This window comes from Colossoma macropomum, unplaced genomic scaffold (assembly GCF_904425465.1).
Source record: "Colossoma macropomum unplaced genomic scaffold, Colossoma_macropomum, whole genome shotgun sequence".
Taxonomy (NCBI): domain Eukaryota; kingdom Metazoa; phylum Chordata; class Actinopteri; order Characiformes; family Serrasalmidae; genus Colossoma; species Colossoma macropomum.
This window is the reverse complement of record NW_023494789.1, coordinates 52,027,737-52,045,670: the sequence shown is the minus strand read 5'-3', so window position 1 is coordinate 52,045,670 and position 17,934 is coordinate 52,027,737. Positions and strand designations below refer to the sequence as shown.

The window sequence follows — 17,934 nt, the reverse complement described above, 5'->3', positions numbered from 1 at the left end:
CCTGAATGCCTCGTTTAAAAAATAGGTAAAAAGAACTATTTTGGAAAAAACAATTACAGACCGAAATAACTTCAAGAATGATTTAAATAAAACGGTTCCAGAAAAAAAAAATACCAAAAAACATCCATCAGAAGTCTTTGAAAACAGAAAAAAACAAAAATTAACCTAATTAAAGAGTGTAGCAATTAAAATTTCCATGAACAGTCTGCTGCCACATCGTCCGTCCATCTGTGAGGTCCTCACGGTGAGCGGGTTAGGGGTTGGGGGGTTGGGCATTCAGCTTCAAAACTTTGGTGAACAGGAGTCAAATGATTCACGTGACTGAGAATCGAAGAGGAGTCTAATTATTTGTGCAATTCAGAACTGGAGTCAAATGATTCACTTCAGATTCAGAATCTAACAGGAATCAAGTGATTTGTATGACTCAGAACTGAATAGGTAAAATGACTCCTATGATCCAGACTTGAACAACAGTCAAATGAGTCATACAATTCTGAATTGAACAGGTCAAATGATTTATACAATTCAGAATCAAGCAGGAGTAAAATGATTTGTATGATTCACAACCGAACAGGGAAAATGACTCCTATGATCCAGAACTGAACAACAGTCGAATGAGTCATACGATTCTGAATTGAACAGGTCAAATGATTCATACGACTCAGAATTGATCAGGAGTCTAATGACTCACAAGATTCAGAATCAAACAGGTCGAATAAATAGCCACAGTGATGCTTCGTACTCTCAGTTACAAGCAAAAGAAGAACAGTCCACTTTTCAAGTCCTTCATTCATCAATCCATCTGCACTCCTCCCTCTCGGCCTCCCCCACTTTTTGTTCACGTCACTGAAGTCCGGTCTTTGGGCAGATAAAGGCAGTGGATCCATATTCTGTTACCCTGCAGTTAAAACTATACAAAAATAGATGCTCAAGAGCCACTTAATCTAGTAAAACTAAAAACAAACCAAAATAAAAACAGTACAGTAAAGTCTTTCCAATGTTTCGCTAATATATACATACTCTGTCATTTAATATCTGACTGTAAGAGTACAATAAGAAAGAAAAGCCTTGCTCGTTCAGTGACAATATAAACAAATAACTTTAATATACCTTAAGCTCCAATCCTCGCTTTGTCTATATTTCTACACATATATAGATATATACACATAAGCACTGCAGAATTAACATCTTTAATTTATCAAGAGCTGACATTCATATGGACACGCTGCTGCTGGAGACGCTGCCACCAAGTTGTAATTACGTCGTTTTAGCACAGTGTTGCTGAATTATGTCTTCCGAGTCAGTTACGATGCGACGGAAAATTCGGTCACCCTAAAAACGTACAGCCGAACCCTCTAAGGCGGCTCACGGAACGAAACAGAATGTAAAAAAGAACCTAAAACAGAAGCGAGGAGGAACGGGAAGGGAACTCGCTCAGTTGAGATAGTTGGTGGTGATGAGAGGAGCCGAGCGGTCGTTGGTGAGCGTCCGGCGAAGCTTCACTCCTCTGCGGATCATGCTCAGCATGTCTCCTCCGCCGCCGGACGTTTGGCTTGGTTCGATGGCACCGTCCGGTTGATCCACGGCGCCCTCCGCTGGCCCGCCGGTGCAGTTGTGTGCTACGGCGTTCTGCTGAGGCGGCTGGTGAAGATGTTCGTGCTGCTGATTAACTTGGTCTTGCTGAAGTTGTTGCTGTTTGGAAGGTTGTTTGTGCTGCGCCTGCTGTTGATACTGTTGTTGTTGTTGATAGTGTTGTTGCTGTTGCAGTGTTTGGTTGTACTGTTGCTGATATTGTGGCGGCTGTTGTGCTTGACTGTGCTGCTGCTGACATTGTTGTGGTTCCTGCTGCTGCTGCTGTTGATTGTACTGATGTTGTTGCTGTTGATTGTACGGTTTTTGATGTTGCTGTTGTTGGTTGTATTGTTGTTGCTGCTGTTGGTTGTACTGTTGCTGTTGCTGCTGTTGGTTGTACTGTTGTTGTTGGTTGTATTGTTGTTGCTGCTGTTGGCTGTACTGTTGTTGCTGCTGCTGCTGAAACTGTTGCTGATACTGCCTTTGCTGTTGCTGATGCAGCGCGTACTGCTGCTGCTTGCTCATTTGATACAGCTGCTCTGTGCTGCCCACCGGTGGTGGCCCGGGGAACATGGCGTAGTAAGGAGGCGGCATGGCGCTCAGACTCTGGGTGGACGTGCAGAGAGCATGTTTGGCGTGGACCAAGTCTGACCCGTGTGCTCGGGGAGTTTGGGCCGGCGCTAGCGGACACACTGCCTCCTCGCTGCCGCTGCGGACCGAAGCCAAGCCTACGGTGGACGTAGACGGCTTCAGGGGCACCTGTGGATTGAGGTGGCAATGTCTGTTAGCACTGAGATCCTTCAAACATTTTTTAAATATATATAATTTACATAAAAAACAAAGAACAAAAACTGGCACTATAGATAGTGTTTTAACTCAGTAATGTACTCCAACACTTGAAAGATAAAAAGGTAAATATGAGGCAAAATACACTGATTTTACTGCCGCTATCTTCTGCTTAGCGTAAGTGTTCAAATAAATAAAGAAAATCATTTGATCTGAAAGAGCAGACACCAGACAATGCAAAATAAAATATTGTGTGAAAAAAAACAATGAACGTGTACTGAAAGAGGACACTGTAAAAACGACGTAAAAATGTCAGCTGAGGAAAACAATAATGCAGGATATGCACTGTAGTGTATATGAGTGAATATCGATCTTCACTATGCTCATCCATAATAGGTACAATATTTGGAACTTAAACTACTAAACGACTTAAGAGCCTCAATTTGAAAAATAAACAGAATATCAGGATTTAATCCTACCACACGTTAGTCTACATACTTTAGAATTCCCATTCAAAGCTTCTGAAGGGAAACTGCGATTGTAGGAGTCAATTTATAGTCATTCACATACAAAGAGTTTATGCGTGACTGACCGGCTTTACAGTTTGTACTGAGCCAAAGTAAAATTTGCATATATTTCTGCAGAACTGTAAAAGAACAGTGTTAATAGATCCTTAAAAACTAAATTGTTTATGCTGTACAAGATTTATTTGTGCAGTAAATACTGTTTGGGCTGTCAGGTCTATAAAAAAAAGCCCAAACAGATCTGTGTTTGATTATAAGGTCTTGCGAAGAACGCTATAGGAAGCTGACTGCTTATGTCTGCAAACATCCAGCAGGGGGAGCTCTTGCTGGTTTTACAAGTCAATTAAACTGCATTAGTCTCCCTTTTATTTTTGTCTTTTCAGAAGTGCTTTCTTGGATTGTTTTTAAATAGAAATAGAAAGTCTACTGAGACTAGATGTTCAAAACTACACCGATCAGCCTTAACATTCTGACCACCTCCTTGTTTCTACGCTCATTGTCCATTTTATCAGCTCCACTTACTATATAGGTGCACTTTGTAGTTCTACAGTTACAGACTGTAGTCCATCTGTTTCTCTGATACTTTGTTAGCCCCCTTTTACCCTGTTCTTCAGTGGTCAGGACCCCCATGGACCCTCACAGAGCAGGTGCTGTTTGGGTGGTGGATCATTCTCAGCACTGCAGTAACACTGACGTGGTGGTGGTGTGTTAGTGTGTGTTGCGCTGGTCTGAGTGGATCAGAAACAGCAGTGCTGCTGGAGTTTTTAAACACCTCAGTGTCACTGCTGGACTGAGAATAATAATAGAGTGGACAGTGAGTGGACACAGTGTTTAAAAACTCCAGCAGCACTGCTGTGTCTGATCAACTTGCACCAGCGCAACACACACTAACACACCACCACCACGTCAGTGTTACTGCAGTGCTGAGAATGATCCACCACCCAAATAGTACCTGCTCTGTGAGGGTCCATGGGGGTCCTGACCACTGAAGAACAGGGTAAAAGGGGGCTAACAAAGTATCAGAGAAACAGATGGACTACAGTCTGTAACTGTAGAACTACAAAGTGCACCTATATAGTAAGTGGAGCTGATAAAATGGACAGTGAGCGTAGAAACAAGGAGGTGGTCAGAATGTTAAGGCTGATCGGTGTATGCTGCTCCTTCGGCACAAACCAGCTTGCCTCTGCCACGCACGGATCGGATCCACGCTGTATATGTGGGATCTGAATTCAGTGCTATCGATAAATTTGAAAATAGATGATCCAAATCAATTAGAAAATGACCCAAAACTGAGCAAACACCACATAAAAACATGCAAACGGTAGCCTGTCAGTCCTGATCCTAATGTCTGTATCTCATGCAAGTTGGGCAGCAAGCGAGTCGTCTGTAGGTGTAACGCTGTGGTGTAAAACCTTCCCAGAAGAAACGCTGGAGTCTACAAACGTTCAGACACTCCTGTATGAAGCACTACCTGTGGTGTACAGATGGGGATGGGCACTCCGCCACTGATGGTCCCCCGGCGGATGTGGGGTTTGCTGGACGGTTTGCGACGGATGGTGGCCGTTTGGGGCTGCCGCAGGAGGGGCTCAGGGTCCACCAGCAGGCTGACTGTGGACGCCGGTCTCTTGCTCTGGAAGAGTTTTCGGTAGTTCTGGCTCAGGTCGCTGTTGCGGGGAATGGTGGAGGATTTGTCAAAGTCAGACTGACTGTGAGCATCATCTCCTCCGTGGAGAGAGATATAGTCGTAGTCTGGAGAAGAACAAGACAGGGGGGAAAAAGAGAGAGAGAGAGAGAGAGACATTAATTAAGGGGAAAAGAAAGGTAAAATACATAAGGAGGGACATTTTTATTATTATAATTATTATTATTAGTGATGTCCTGATCCAAACCAGTGCATCGGAATCAGAGCTGATACAGGAATATTTTATTGGATCGGGTATTGGATATATTCAGTAGTAAAAGAACTTGGGGGTGGGGCTTGGGGGGTGAGTTTAACTTACAGGGGCATTTTCAGATGTTCCTTTATACAAAACAAAGTATGGTCTGCATAACAACTAACCTATTGAGTATATATGCAAACTGCTTTAATCTCAGATTTCTAATCCAACATTTTTTTCATTAGCTCTGCTGTGGTCAGTCAGTATCAGCGTCCCATTTTAGACTCCGACCTATTTTGTGGTTTCCAGGAAAATGCACAACTCTCTGACATAGTTCTCAAGTGCTCCTGGATCTGATCCTCATTTTCTGCTCTATATTTACTCTAATACCAAAAAGCATCATGAACAAGTAGTATCCATGACCTGCAGCCATAAGGAGCATTTTTAGAACCTAAAGAGCTCTGAATGTCTGCAGTGAGGAATTTTTTAAAGTGGAAATTTACAGCTTGTAACCTCTACGTCTACGTTTGAGCCAGCCAGCTCTCATCTAAACACTGGTATGTAAAATGTTAGTGTGCTGCGCTCTTTCCTGTCACTTATGTCTCTATGTGCAACATAGCGGTAGAAACACTCTCGCCAAGTCTTTCACTAAAAAACGACACTATCGCAGAAATGTTCTGCTAGAGGTGAGTGATATGGTATAACGCACCATATGTCACAATATTTACTTTTTCAGACATCTGATCAGCTGGAACGGAGTAAAAAGAACCTACATTTAAAAAAATACTATCAAAAACTGAACACAGTGGTTTTTATTCAATATTTGACACTAAATCCAGTTAAACAGGACTAATTTGGCTCTCTTTATAATGAAACATTCAGCACTGACGATAAACACAATATGATCAGAAAAGCATATTGTATTGTATAGTGACAGTGTATCACAGTAAAGATATATACTGTCATATTGTCCAGCCCTATATTCTGCTTTTCCAGCCCTGCCACTGATTTTAGCAGAAATCTCACGTTCCAGACCAAGAAAAAGGAGCAGCTACGTTGTACACATTCACATCTTTGTGATTTGTTTATTCCTAACACTGTAAAATGACTTTGTATTAATAGTCTACTAAAACTTTAAGGTTCTGTTTACCACTATCCACATATCGAATATGAAGTGACTTCACTGCAGCATTCTGAAGTTCACATTATTGCGGCTCCTGATGCTGCTTTCACTGCTGCTGTTGCTGACTGTATATTAAAGGGGGACCTATTATGCTCATTTTCATTTACAGCTTCAATGTTAAAACACATTTTTCTCACACTGTGCATCTCTATTCATTCTCTTTCTGAAACGCTCTGTTAGAGCTCCTGCGTCATTAAGCCCCGCCTCCCAATGAGCCCAACGTGCTCTGATTGGTCAACCGCCAGAGTGGCATCCCGCTACAAGTTCCGAACCTACAGGCAGGCAGTAAGGACTGTGTTACGAGATGATGTCATCTTGTAACAAAGGAAAAGAGCTGGAATTCCAACGAGGAGTTTCAGGCAGCTGAGAAAACTGGGTTCTGTGGGAGAGAGTTTCTCCCTCTGGAGGAAACGCTGAGCTTTGAGACTTTGGAGAACATTTACTCAAACAAAAAGCTACATAAGATACTAAAGCAAAGTGAAAAATGGATAAGGAAAAGCATGACAGGTCCCTTTTACAGTAACTGGCAACCAAATCATCAGGTCTGTCATATTTGGTGATAGCCCTATGGTCACTACATGACTTTCAAAGTCTTAAAATAATAATAACAGACTGGTTGTCTAAAACTATCACACTGGTTTTTGATTTTTTTGGGCGACCAAAATATTGGGGATCCACTCCAAAGAAGCAGCAGGTAAACATGTTTAAGTGAGGATCATGGATTTAAATATGTGGTCAGTTTGGTATTTTTTAGAGTTTAAATGTACATAAACTCGATTGTGTCTTCAACTCAGCTCATTAAAATGCTTCGCTCCACGTGAGACTTTTTTCGCCATTTTATTTGCTGTAGTTTATTTGCTGTATTTTCTTCTTTCGCGCTCTCAGTTTTCATTGGCTGCTGGAGGAGTCAAGTTTAGATTGAGTTGATGACCAGTTTACACTAGATTACGTTCAGAGTCGAGTCGAAAAAAATCAATCATGTTCGATAAACTCTACTGGTCTGAAACGCAATCAGGAGGCCATAAATCTGAGTCTGCACCACCACACACGACTCGACTCTCTCTCCAACCGTCGACTCGGACTGACTCAAAAATCTGCAGACGAAAGCCGACCAGCCCAAACTCAGGCAGACCCAAAGTGGCACTGCTCTGCTGGTGACTGCTGTGCTGCTCCCAGCATAATTAGGCAGCAAAATGGCTCGAGTGAATCAATAAAGTATAAAATAGGATATTAAACATACTTTAAAGCAGCCATTAAATAAAAACAAAGTGTCACATTATGCACATTTAAAAATAAAGCTATTTTACTGAAGCCTGGCACAGCTTACCTAAATCACACAGCTGTATAACCTGTAAAACTGGATCGGGACATCCCTATTATTGTTATTAGCACTGTCGTTCAGTGGTTTGTATCTTCATATGAAGATCATGGGCGCAGCAGATGGGGCTTCATGCAAGAAAGTGTGTCCACAAATGACAAGTGAACTTCATGAAAATGGTTTAATTCACTTCCAAGAACTTCCATCTGACAGAATTGTCTTATAGTGACTGAGTCTGAAAACTGGACGTGAATAAGGTGAACACACATGCACACAATGTTGTGGTAAAACAGGATGGACTGCTTCTCTGAACAGAAGCATCTTGTTCTTGAAAGGTTTGGAGGTTCTCAATGAACAAAATGAGATAAAAAATCAAAATCAGTCTGTACAGTACTGATCAGAAACCTACCATATAGAGGAGGTTCTTTCTTTACCGCTGAAAGAGAACAATAAAGTGGGTTTAACTCGTACATAAAGGCTCCACACAGGCACACACACAGCAATCTGGCGTGAAAACGCACGAGTTGGTGCCAAACTTTCTCTGCTCATGCACACAAACCGCACATCAGACTGCTGTCTATAGTGAGTGATGTCATTGTTTGATTAAAGGGCAAGATAATAAAAATGTAAATATGTACACAAAGGGCTGGACACTACTGATAAAACACAAAAGCACAATATTTTTTAAATAAATAATGATATTAAGGTTGCATTGTTAAGTTAATGAGTTTTACACAGTACTGTAAATGTTAACAGACAGAAAACATTCACTGAAATGGATTTTAAACTGTTGTTTCAAAATGATCTGAAGCTCCTAGTAAATCACCCTCACTGCAGGTCCTGGATATCATCAATAAAGCACATAAAACAGAACTAGAGGCTAAAAACTAGCAATCGGCACACTGACTTACAGACTTCATAACGCCCAGCCCTGTGTACACACCTGAAGAACCCACCAGTACTGTGCGTTTTTGAATTGCAGTGATTAGCAACACTGTAAACTGCATCATGACTACACTCACTTTATTAGGCATACCTACCTTGTATCTACTCTGTGTCCATTTCATCAGCTCCACTGACCATACAGGAGCACTTTGTAGTTCTACAGTTACAGACTGTAGTCCATCTGTTTCTCTGATACTTTGTTAGCCCCCTTTTACCCTGTTCTTCAGTGGTCAGGACCCCCATGGACCCTCACAGAGCAAGTACTATTTGGGTGGTGGATCATTCTCAGCACTGCAGTAACACTGACGTGGTGGCGGTGTGTTGTGCTGGTATGAGTGGATCAGACACAGCAGTGCTGCTGGAGTTTGTAAATGCTGTGTCCACTCACTGTCCACTCTATTAGACACTCCTAGTTTGTGCTGGTCATCCTCTAGTCCTTCATCAGTGGTCACAGGACGCTGTCCACACGACGCTGCTGGCTGGATGTTTTTGGTTCTTAGTCCAGCAGCGACACTGAAGTGTTTAAAAACTCCAGCAGCACTGCTGTGTCTGATCCACTCGTACCAGCACAACACACCACCACCACATCAGTGTCACTGCAGTGCTGAGAAAGATCCAGCACCCACATAATACCTGCTCTGTGAGGGTCCTGACCACTAAAGAACAGGGTAGCAAAGTATGCAGAGAAACAGATGGACTACAGTCTGTAACTGTAGAACTACATAGTGAAGCTATACGGTCAGTGGAGCTGATAAAATGGACAATTAGTGTAGAAACAAGGAGGTGGACTTGATGAAGTGCTAAGTGAGCGTATATTACAGATTTTGGCTTCACAGTGGAATGAAATATTAACGCACAGGCTCTGAGGGTGTGTGGAGTTGAAGAGGAGTCTGTGCTCACCGTGCTGGGAGGGTATAGTATCTTCAGAGCAGGACGGCGTGGTCGTCTGAGTGCTGTATCCACTGGAGCAGTGCAGCGAGTCTCGACTGGTCCGGGGCGCCTCAGAGTTCAGACCTCCGCTCAACGTCAGAGCCAGCTGCTCTCGGGCTGACTGCGGCTGCGGAGATGACAATCAGAATTAGAGCAAGAAAATAACTCCTCCACTGCAAAATATACACGTACTTGCAAATTTCTTCTGCTCTCCTTTGCTCACATTTCCCGAACCCCTTATTCAGTTACAGGACTTGCTAAAGTTTTCAGTCATAAAATCCAAAATCTAGAAACACTGAGGCCTCCTATCACTGCAAATCTGAGGGCTTAAGAGTCACTCCTTACCAGCCATTTTACCAGATCATTCGCACACGTCTGATTCCTGACCTGGAAATTCACTTTAAATTTGAAAATTTAGACAAATCAGGGCTAAAATTGTGGTCTGTTGAGGTCCGTTACTGTTATTAGACCAGCATTAGCCTTTAAAATCCCAGGCTTAGTACATTCTAAGAGTTATTCTTAGATCATCGAAGTGTGTAGTAAAACTCTGGACCCGCCCATGGCTCCCGGCCCTTTAAGAGATTAAGCCTCGTTCCTGTTTCACGACGGAGGATGTTCCGTAAATGGAAAGCACTGTGTTATCTGTTTAGCAGCTGGCGTCACTGAAGACCCCTCGTTTTAAGGAACCATTGAAACTGCAGTTAATCAATGTATTGATAAAATAATTGAACACCACATTTTCACCAGCAGTCCTAAACTCTGTGCGTCTGTGTGTACCTTTCCCGACGTGGACTGCGCTCTGGCTCGTTCTCCGTGCCCGCCGTAGGTCTGGTGAGGAGGAGGCATAGAGGTTCCGTTCTCTGTGCCGGGAGCGTTCTGACTTGACCAGGACTGGCTGTTAACACCACTCTGCTCCTATACAACACAATACATACATATTAATTAGTTTGCAGCACTTCTTATACTGTACACTGCCAAAATCTGTCCATTTGAGCAGCTGATCACAGACACACAATTCAGAATGAAGCCATGCAACACAGCAGGCCACCACAATGTTCACTGCAATCAACCACATCCCACAAAAAATAGTATAAACAAAGAAACTGCATCAGTCTGAGCTGGTGCATGAATAAATAAATATCTGATCTGATCTGTGTGATTTCATAGATATTATAGCTACATAATCTACACGTCACCAAATTATTTTTAGTTTGTGCATAACGTGACATTCTGGATTATTTTTTGGCTGAATTTTAAAGCTGCACTATGCACGATTTGTTAGTTAAAACTGAAAGAAGTGTCGTTACTGAGTGAGGACAATAAAAACAGGCTAAAATATGGTGAAAGTGCGCTGCTTTGAGTCACCCTGGGTCAGGAGTTTTCACACCACGTCGTACGTCTTTACGTATTAACGTCACACACAGACTCAAAAAGAAGGTCCAGCTCGATGTTTCGGTCTCAAATAAACTCAAAATCAACATCATACTGATGAAGATATGATGACAATAATAGACAATTCGGGGGAAGGGGGCCAGGGGCCAAAGCAGAACTAACGCTGTGTGCAGTTACATGTTTCCACCAGAGAGGTCTCCAAATCCCCAAAACTTATATAGTGCAGCTTTAAATTAAAAGAGCATGTACACTGTTGTGAACACACTATGGATTAATGTTGCACAGTAGAGGCTCTCTTTTGCTATTAACGAGTAGTGTTTCTAGTGAAGAACATCACAGGAGTTTCTACATTTTAGAAGTGGCATGTCGCTCACAGCAAGTGGCAGAAAACAGATTTTTCTATTTTCTATAGCTACATCATATGAAAAACTACATATATATGAAAAACTACATCAAAATAAAAACTTTCAAAACTATAACAACCCTGACTCTCACATTTGACGTTCACATGTTCACACAAAACACCACTAGTTCGAACTCAGATATTCAAGTTTCCATTTTCCACTGCAGACATTTAAACCACTTTGACAAAATCTGAAAACGCTCCTCACCGCTCCAGGTTGTGGATAGCGTCCGTGGCACCTCTATGACAGCGGCATAAATAGAGCACAAAAAAAAGGAGAAAGGATCAGAACTGGATTTGGCTCAAATTTTTCCTGGTTTGTGTCTGGACAGCTCAGTCTGTCTGACTGCTATAAAGGTGTTCAGTGGCTAAAATGGCTCAGCACCACTCTGCAGTCAATCTGTCTGAAATCTGTGATCAGGTATTGTGAGTGGACAAAAGGCCTGAAAGGATGACCTTCAGATAAATCCATTTACAAGGGCTTTAAAAGGCAAACAAAAACAAGTGAGGTATCTACAGTGGCGTAGAGGTTCTCTAGAGAATGACAACACACTTACGAACTCAAGAACAAGCCAAACAAACACACACAGTACATGCACTGTATGTCCAAAAGCATCCAAATAGTTCTTCTGAGTGAACCGAGCTACTTAAAGGTCACCCACTGCTGACTCCATAGAACAGCACTGACCAATAGAATGGGACACTCTGGAGCATGGTCCTAAGGTCTGGGCTAGAGGGGTATAAAGTCCCCCAGCATTGGGCTGTGGAGCAGTGGAACTGTGTTCTCTGGAGTGATGGAGCTCCATTGGGATGATTCTTGATCCAGAACTGACCATCCAACATCAGTACCTGACCTCACTACTGCTCTTGTGAATGCTGAATGCAATCAAGTCAACATTAACTTTGAACCTTCATATAAAACTGTATACAACACACACACAGACATCACACAACTGGTACAAACACAGCAGCAGCTACGTTTCCATCCAATGATTCAAAAAGTTTGTTGTAGATGGTGGAACAGGAAATTGTTGATAATTTTTTTTAAAATTAATGTTCTTCTGTTCAACTCTTTCAAACAAAAAACCAGCACACATATTTAGTGTCATGTGGCAGCGCGGCAGAGAGGTGGAGCTGCACTGAGGAGGAGACTAGAGCGCTTTTTAAAGGAACGCTGACACTTCTCAGCTCTTACAAACAGAGATGAGCAGACTGTAAACTGTTTGTATGAGAGAGATTCAGATAAGGACAAAATACAATAACTTCATAAAATAAAAAAATACTGACTTCATAAGTGGATTATGGGGAAATGAAGCGCAGGAAATGATTCTAGGAAATGAGTCATTATGTGCAGCATTTTAAACCCTCTGGGGTGGAAGAACACACCAGCAGGTCAAATTAGATTTCTATTAATATCTTTGTGATGATCCAGCTCAGAAATCCAGTTCAAACACTTCCTGAATCTGTAGAGTCGCCCTTTCCATTCCATCTTATCTTGAGATCATACGAGACTCACATCCGGAGTTATGAGCCTATGAAGAGGGGCTGAGATACACGTCAACTGCCTCTCACCGTGTGGAACTGGTGGATTGGTGTGTCCGTCTACATTCTGTGTGAAACTGACCAATGGACACTCAGGAAATCACTAAGGACTGACCATCACGCCGGAAACCCTTCATTCTTCATTCAGTCCACATCGGAGACTCATGTAAAATGGCGTGCAGAGAGTTTACAGCTGCTGAAGCTGCTGCAGCGGTTTTGGAAAGTAGTGATGAGGTGAACATTTATCTACTGTTTTATTTATAAATTCCACTACTTTTGTAAACCTGAGACTTTATTAAACCCATTTCAAGCACCAAAACAATTCGTCCACATGAGTAAAGCTGTGTTTTCACAAGAGAGATTAAGAATTTCTCAAACTGGACTTCAATTTTTGAGCTTTAGGGCCGAATTCTGTACACAGAGCTCCAGCTCGAAAAGGCCTCATTATAGAGAGAGCTGAGATTTTTATATATAATATTCGGGTATAATTTTTTATGCAAATGCATTTAAAGGCAAATTTAGGAATACATACAAAAATCAAGAAAACGCCCTCCGACCCCAGAGGGTCCTTTTTATTTCATTGCAGTTTTGTGCAGAAAGCGGATGGAAACACAGCTACACACAACATCACACTGTGACAGTCACCCACTCCACAGAGTGTACACCGAGTGCTCACAGCGGTCCTGTGGCGAAGGCGAGCGCCGCGGTGGCCTGAACGGGGGGCTGTGGGAGAGTTCCCCTCGCTGAGAGAGCGAGAACCTCCCTCTCCCCCAACCAGGAGGAGAGGAGTGGGAGAGCGCTGAGAGCGAGAGAGAGAGAGAAAACAAGGAAGCAAACAAGCACGAGACAAACAAAGGAATAAAGTAAAAAACAAAAATAAAAAAAAAGAAGAGAAAAGAAGAAGAAAAAGAAGTAAAGGGGTATGAGAGAAAGAGATAAGACATGAGAAGAAAAGAAAGATGAGTGAAAAGAAAGAACAATAAACAATAAAGCATAAAGAAGAAAAAGAGACAAAGAATATGAGAGAAACAGAAAGAATGCAGCAAAGAAAAAGAAGAAAGCATGAGAGAGAGGCAATGAAGGAGCACAGGAAGCAAAAGGAAGAGCATGAAAGAAAAAGAAGCAAAGGAAAGAAAGAAAGGAGAGAGAGAATGAAGAAAAGCACGGCGTTAGGTGAATCTGAAGCTGTTCTCTCTCAGAGCTCAGACTGAGAGTGAAGTGACTCTGATCTGAGAGACGATGAGCTGAGCAGATCGAGGCGAGTGACGAGGCGAGCACGAAGGTGTGCTGAGGGTCTGCGTTACCTGTCCTGTTTCTTGTCCGCGTAAATGGAGACCGTCCACAGCGCTGGAGATGGAGTCCAGAGAGGGGACGTGGCGCACGGAGGCGTAGTTACTGCACAGAGACGAAACGAGGAGAGAGATGAAGTCATTCAAGACAACACAACAACAGATCAAACACATTTAACTGTTTCTCTTCCTGTGATCATCTCCAAAGCAAACCCACTTCCAAAGCCTCTGCACATAAAACTCGACATCAGTATTTTTAATAATATACCACAGTAACAAAAATATTTAATTTAGCATTAATAAAGTGAATAAAGAAAGTCTTGGGAACCTTAGGCCTGAAACACGATCACGCAAGGATGCAAACACAGAGACTTCGAGCTACCCAGACAGGGTTTTGCACGTAGCTGCATTGAAAAATGTGCCACAACACATTTCATAGCAGCAGGGGGCGCTATAATGACAGCTAAGCCTGACCAAGAGGTCTTGTCAGCGTGTTTGTCCTCGTGTGAAGTATGTTTCGGGCCTTAAAGAGTGTCGTATATGTTAACGAGAGAGAAGCAACATTTCCAGAGAGGTAACTTGCGTATTTGGAACAATCTGAAGACCCCAAATGACATGCGGTACTGTGCACAGGTCTTAGGCACTGAAACACATTATTTAAACCATTTATCTGGGCAAACAGTGTGTGTGAAAATCTTTTTGCCACCAAAAGTCTAAAAATGTCAGCTGTCCAACCATATATGTTGGTTAATAAAATAAAAATAATTCAGTTACACAAAAATCTAAATGAAACAATCTGGCACAATTTTATGTTTGCAAATGTGATAAAATCCTAAAATAAAAATCATGTCAAAGAATAAAGAATCTTCAAAAGTGCTCAACTCTTTGGAACAAGTTCTTACTTCCTCAAATGTCAAGCGGCACAACCAACAACAAAGGACTTATTTTGACATGATTTGATCAAAGAGGGGCCAGCGTATGGCATCATAAAGAACACCCCAAGTGACCTTCATGGTTCAATGCCTAGGTCACAAACTTAGTTAAAGTGAGATGGTAGAGTCGTGGTTAGAAGGGCTCTGTTTACCATGTCAGGTGGTCTTGAGGAGAACCATGAAAATGTGGAATTATTGTAATAATATTTATTTATATGAAAAAAATTGTAAGTATAAACTCAAGTTGAAGGTCAAAGGTTTCTACGGGTGTCTAAGTAGATGCCTGTTTAATATGAAATTAGTCTGAAAATTCAGGCGGCGCAACCCGTCAGTCAGACGGAGCAACCAGACCAGCACAGTTTAATACATGAAACAGGAGATTAAAGCTTTAATAACACTCAATATATTTAAGATAGAAAACGCACAGATATAAACACAATATATATATATATATATATAAATATATATGTAGATATGAAAGTGCACATCCTTTTAAATAAGATTTGTGTGTATATATATTCATACACACACACACACACACACACACACACACACACACACACACACACATATATATCTATATATACATATACACATACATATATATATATATATATATATATATATATATATATATACATACATAGCCAGTGAACTACCGTCATAACACTTGTTATCTATCAACACTGGCAAAACTAATAATCAATATCTTAGTATATCAGTATAGACACATCGGTTATCAATACAGACCTACTGATGCTGCTCTTGCGGGACAGCGTGTTGCTTGGAGACGCAGGTGGAGTTTGATACGCATAGCTGTAGTCGGAGCCCTTCAGGTCAAGGATTACCTACAGAGAGAGAGAGAGAGAGAGAGAGGAGAGAGAGAGAGAGAGAGAGAGAGAAAGAGAGAAGGAGGGAATGAGTGAGTGAATGATAAAGCGAGAGAGGGACAGACAAAGACGAAGAAGAGAGAAGGAAAGAGAACAGAGGGAGAGAGAAAGATAGAGAGTACACAAGAGACAGAAAAGGGGAGGGAAGAAAAGGGAGTGAGTGAGTAAGAAAGTGAGAGAGAGAGTGAAAGAGGAGGGAGGAAGTGAGACAGGAGAGAGAATGAGGATGGATGGAGAGAGAGAGAGAGAGAGAGAGAGAGAGAGAGAGAGAGAGAGAGAGAGAGAGAGAGAGAGAGAGAGAGACTGTTACAGTGTGTCTGTGGTTGGTCTGCAGTCTGTAGGTGTTTTTAGGTGACAGAGTTTATTACTTGTTCACTAGCAGGTGGTAAAGTGTTGGGATCGGCTGTCAGACTGCAAAGGTCCTCCAGAATGGACTGCAGGTGCGTCACCTCACCGAGCATACTGATCTCCTCATCCTACAGAAAACACAGAACAGCGACGAACAACGAGGCATTAGAAATGTAATGAACACAATAACATTTCAGGAACAGAGACAATAAATCAACATAATTACAGTATTACATTAACAGAACAGACTAACGCAATAGGCCTAAAACAGACCCTTGAGGAACCCCTAAAACACATTTCAACAACAAAGCTCAATATTACTGAATGTGTGTTCTAGAGGTTCTCCCCCAACCTGAGCCCAATGGGACCCGACATAATACCACGTTTCGTGCCAGGATTGGGACAATTTTTCACGTACAACGCCAAGCTTGGTCCAGCTCAGAGGGGTTTCTAATTACTGCTACACAGCTAACAGCTACATTAAAATAACGGCGAGCGTGAATAATTCCCTCTGCCACGCCGGCTTCTTGTTCAGATTTTCCCGTCCCACCTTACATGGTGCACCAGTGACAGACTGCCGTCAGGCATAATTATAATAATAATAATAACAACTGCTGCGCCATTTAAGGTGGAATGGGAAAATGTGAAAAGGAAGCCAACCTTAGCCTTGTAAAGTTGTGCCTCCACACTTTTGTGTGGTTTCATTGTGTTCTTGAGTAGAAGGACGTCTGGAGGACGAGGCAGCTGCTCATATCTGCCCTCGATAGCAGGCGAGTCTTTCAGTTCAGCTGAAAATCACTCCACTTTAAAGCGTCACATCCAACAGATCGCTGCTGTCGGAACAAAACCTTGTATCTTCCTTTTTGTCATTTTATAGTTTTTTAAAATAATTTGAACATGCCTGTTGCCGTTAACATTGTGTGTAATTTTCATGATGTAGGGACTAAAAGAAATGTTCCAAAGCTACTTGTAAAAAAATAATAATAATAAATAAAAAAGTCTGGTTCCATTGACTTAGATTTAAAGTAAAATCTGTTTTTTCTTTCTCCTGTAAAGTTACCATTTTGGAGATACGAGTTATGGTTCCGACAGCAGCGACATGGTGTAATTTACTGTTTAGACAATACTAAGAGAGAAAGGTATAAACGGAAAATCACGTCCAACATATGCTGTGATTTTTGTTTATTTATGTTTATATTAATTTCTCTTGTAATATCATCTAAACTAGCGCAGTACAGACTTGCCTCCATCTCATCCATCCTGCCCTCCATCTGGTTTGTCAGAATCAAGTGACTGCAAACAGCCTATTGGCTGTTTAGCCAAATGGTTAAGTCACTTGCCAACGTGAGCTCAATCCCAGCGCAGAGAAGCTCTCATTAGGCCTCTAACAGTTTGCGCTGTAGCGTAATGACGTCTCTCTTGCGCTGTGTGAGGTAATTTGATCTGTCATTGCTGCTCTTATGATGTGTTTATCCCTGAAAGTCGTACTGCAGTGACGATAAAAACATGATTGGTTGTACAGCCCTATTGTGAGCATTTGTACGTAAACCCACCAGAACAGGCTTGAGCATCGTAACGAAGGAGCAGAAGCGTCCTCTTTCCTCGACGAGCGCTCGGCACACGGCCCTCTTCTCGGTCTCTTCTAATTCAGCGTAGCGAGTGTTCACGTCCTGCAGGGCGCTGTCCAGCTGCATCCGAACCTCATCCTTACCTACAAGTACAAATACGAATACACTTTAAACATCACTCAAACTATCAGTATTACAATAAATAATCAACAACACCTGCCTGACTATTAATAGACCATCCCAGCGCTCGTTAAAGCGGAAAAGCAAACAGCAGCGTTAAACAGCTTCCAGTCGCACTGTCAACAACGGCTGATACTGCCTGGAATCATCAATAGAGTTTCTCGCTGCAGATTAAACCAGCTGGAATGGTTATAAATGCAAAGTCCATTCATCTCCAAATTATCGACGTTCATCTTAAATCTCTCTCTTTGCCGT

At 42.0% G+C, this 17,934-nt stretch overlaps 1 protein-coding gene across 5 annotated transcripts in view; it reads right to left on the bottom strand.

Moving 5' to 3' along the window:
- Nucleotides 1-498: 498 nt before the first annotated feature.
- The window catches only part of mtss1 (MTSS I-BAR domain containing 1), a 121,255-nt gene continuing 103,819 nt past the window's right edge, over nucleotides 499-17,934 (bottom strand). Inside the window, exons 7-17 of one of the 5 annotated variants that reach the window (XM_036571594.1) lie at nucleotides 17,485-17,642; nucleotides 15,952-16,059; nucleotides 15,444-15,541; nucleotides 13,777-13,867; nucleotides 13,149-13,271; nucleotides 11,139-11,171; nucleotides 9,913-10,050; nucleotides 9,106-9,262; nucleotides 7,670-7,696; nucleotides 4,354-4,631; nucleotides 499-2,331 (exon numbers count right to left, since the gene is read on the bottom strand). In XM_036571594.1, coding sequence (XP_036427487.1) covers nucleotides 1,435-2,331; nucleotides 4,354-4,631; nucleotides 7,670-7,696; nucleotides 9,106-9,262; nucleotides 9,913-10,050; nucleotides 11,139-11,171; nucleotides 13,149-13,271; nucleotides 13,777-13,867; nucleotides 15,444-15,541; nucleotides 15,952-16,059; nucleotides 17,485-17,642 — 2,108 coding nt within the window. In that variant the 3' untranslated portion in view covers nucleotides 499-1,434. The remainder of the gene's footprint in view (nucleotides 2,332-4,353; nucleotides 4,632-7,669; nucleotides 7,697-9,105; nucleotides 9,263-9,912; nucleotides 10,051-11,138; nucleotides 11,172-13,148; nucleotides 13,272-13,776; nucleotides 13,868-15,443; nucleotides 15,542-15,951; nucleotides 16,060-17,484; nucleotides 17,643-17,934) is intronic. The other 4 variants (XM_036571595.1, XM_036571596.1, XM_036571597.1 and 1 more) reach the window with 4 other exon arrangements.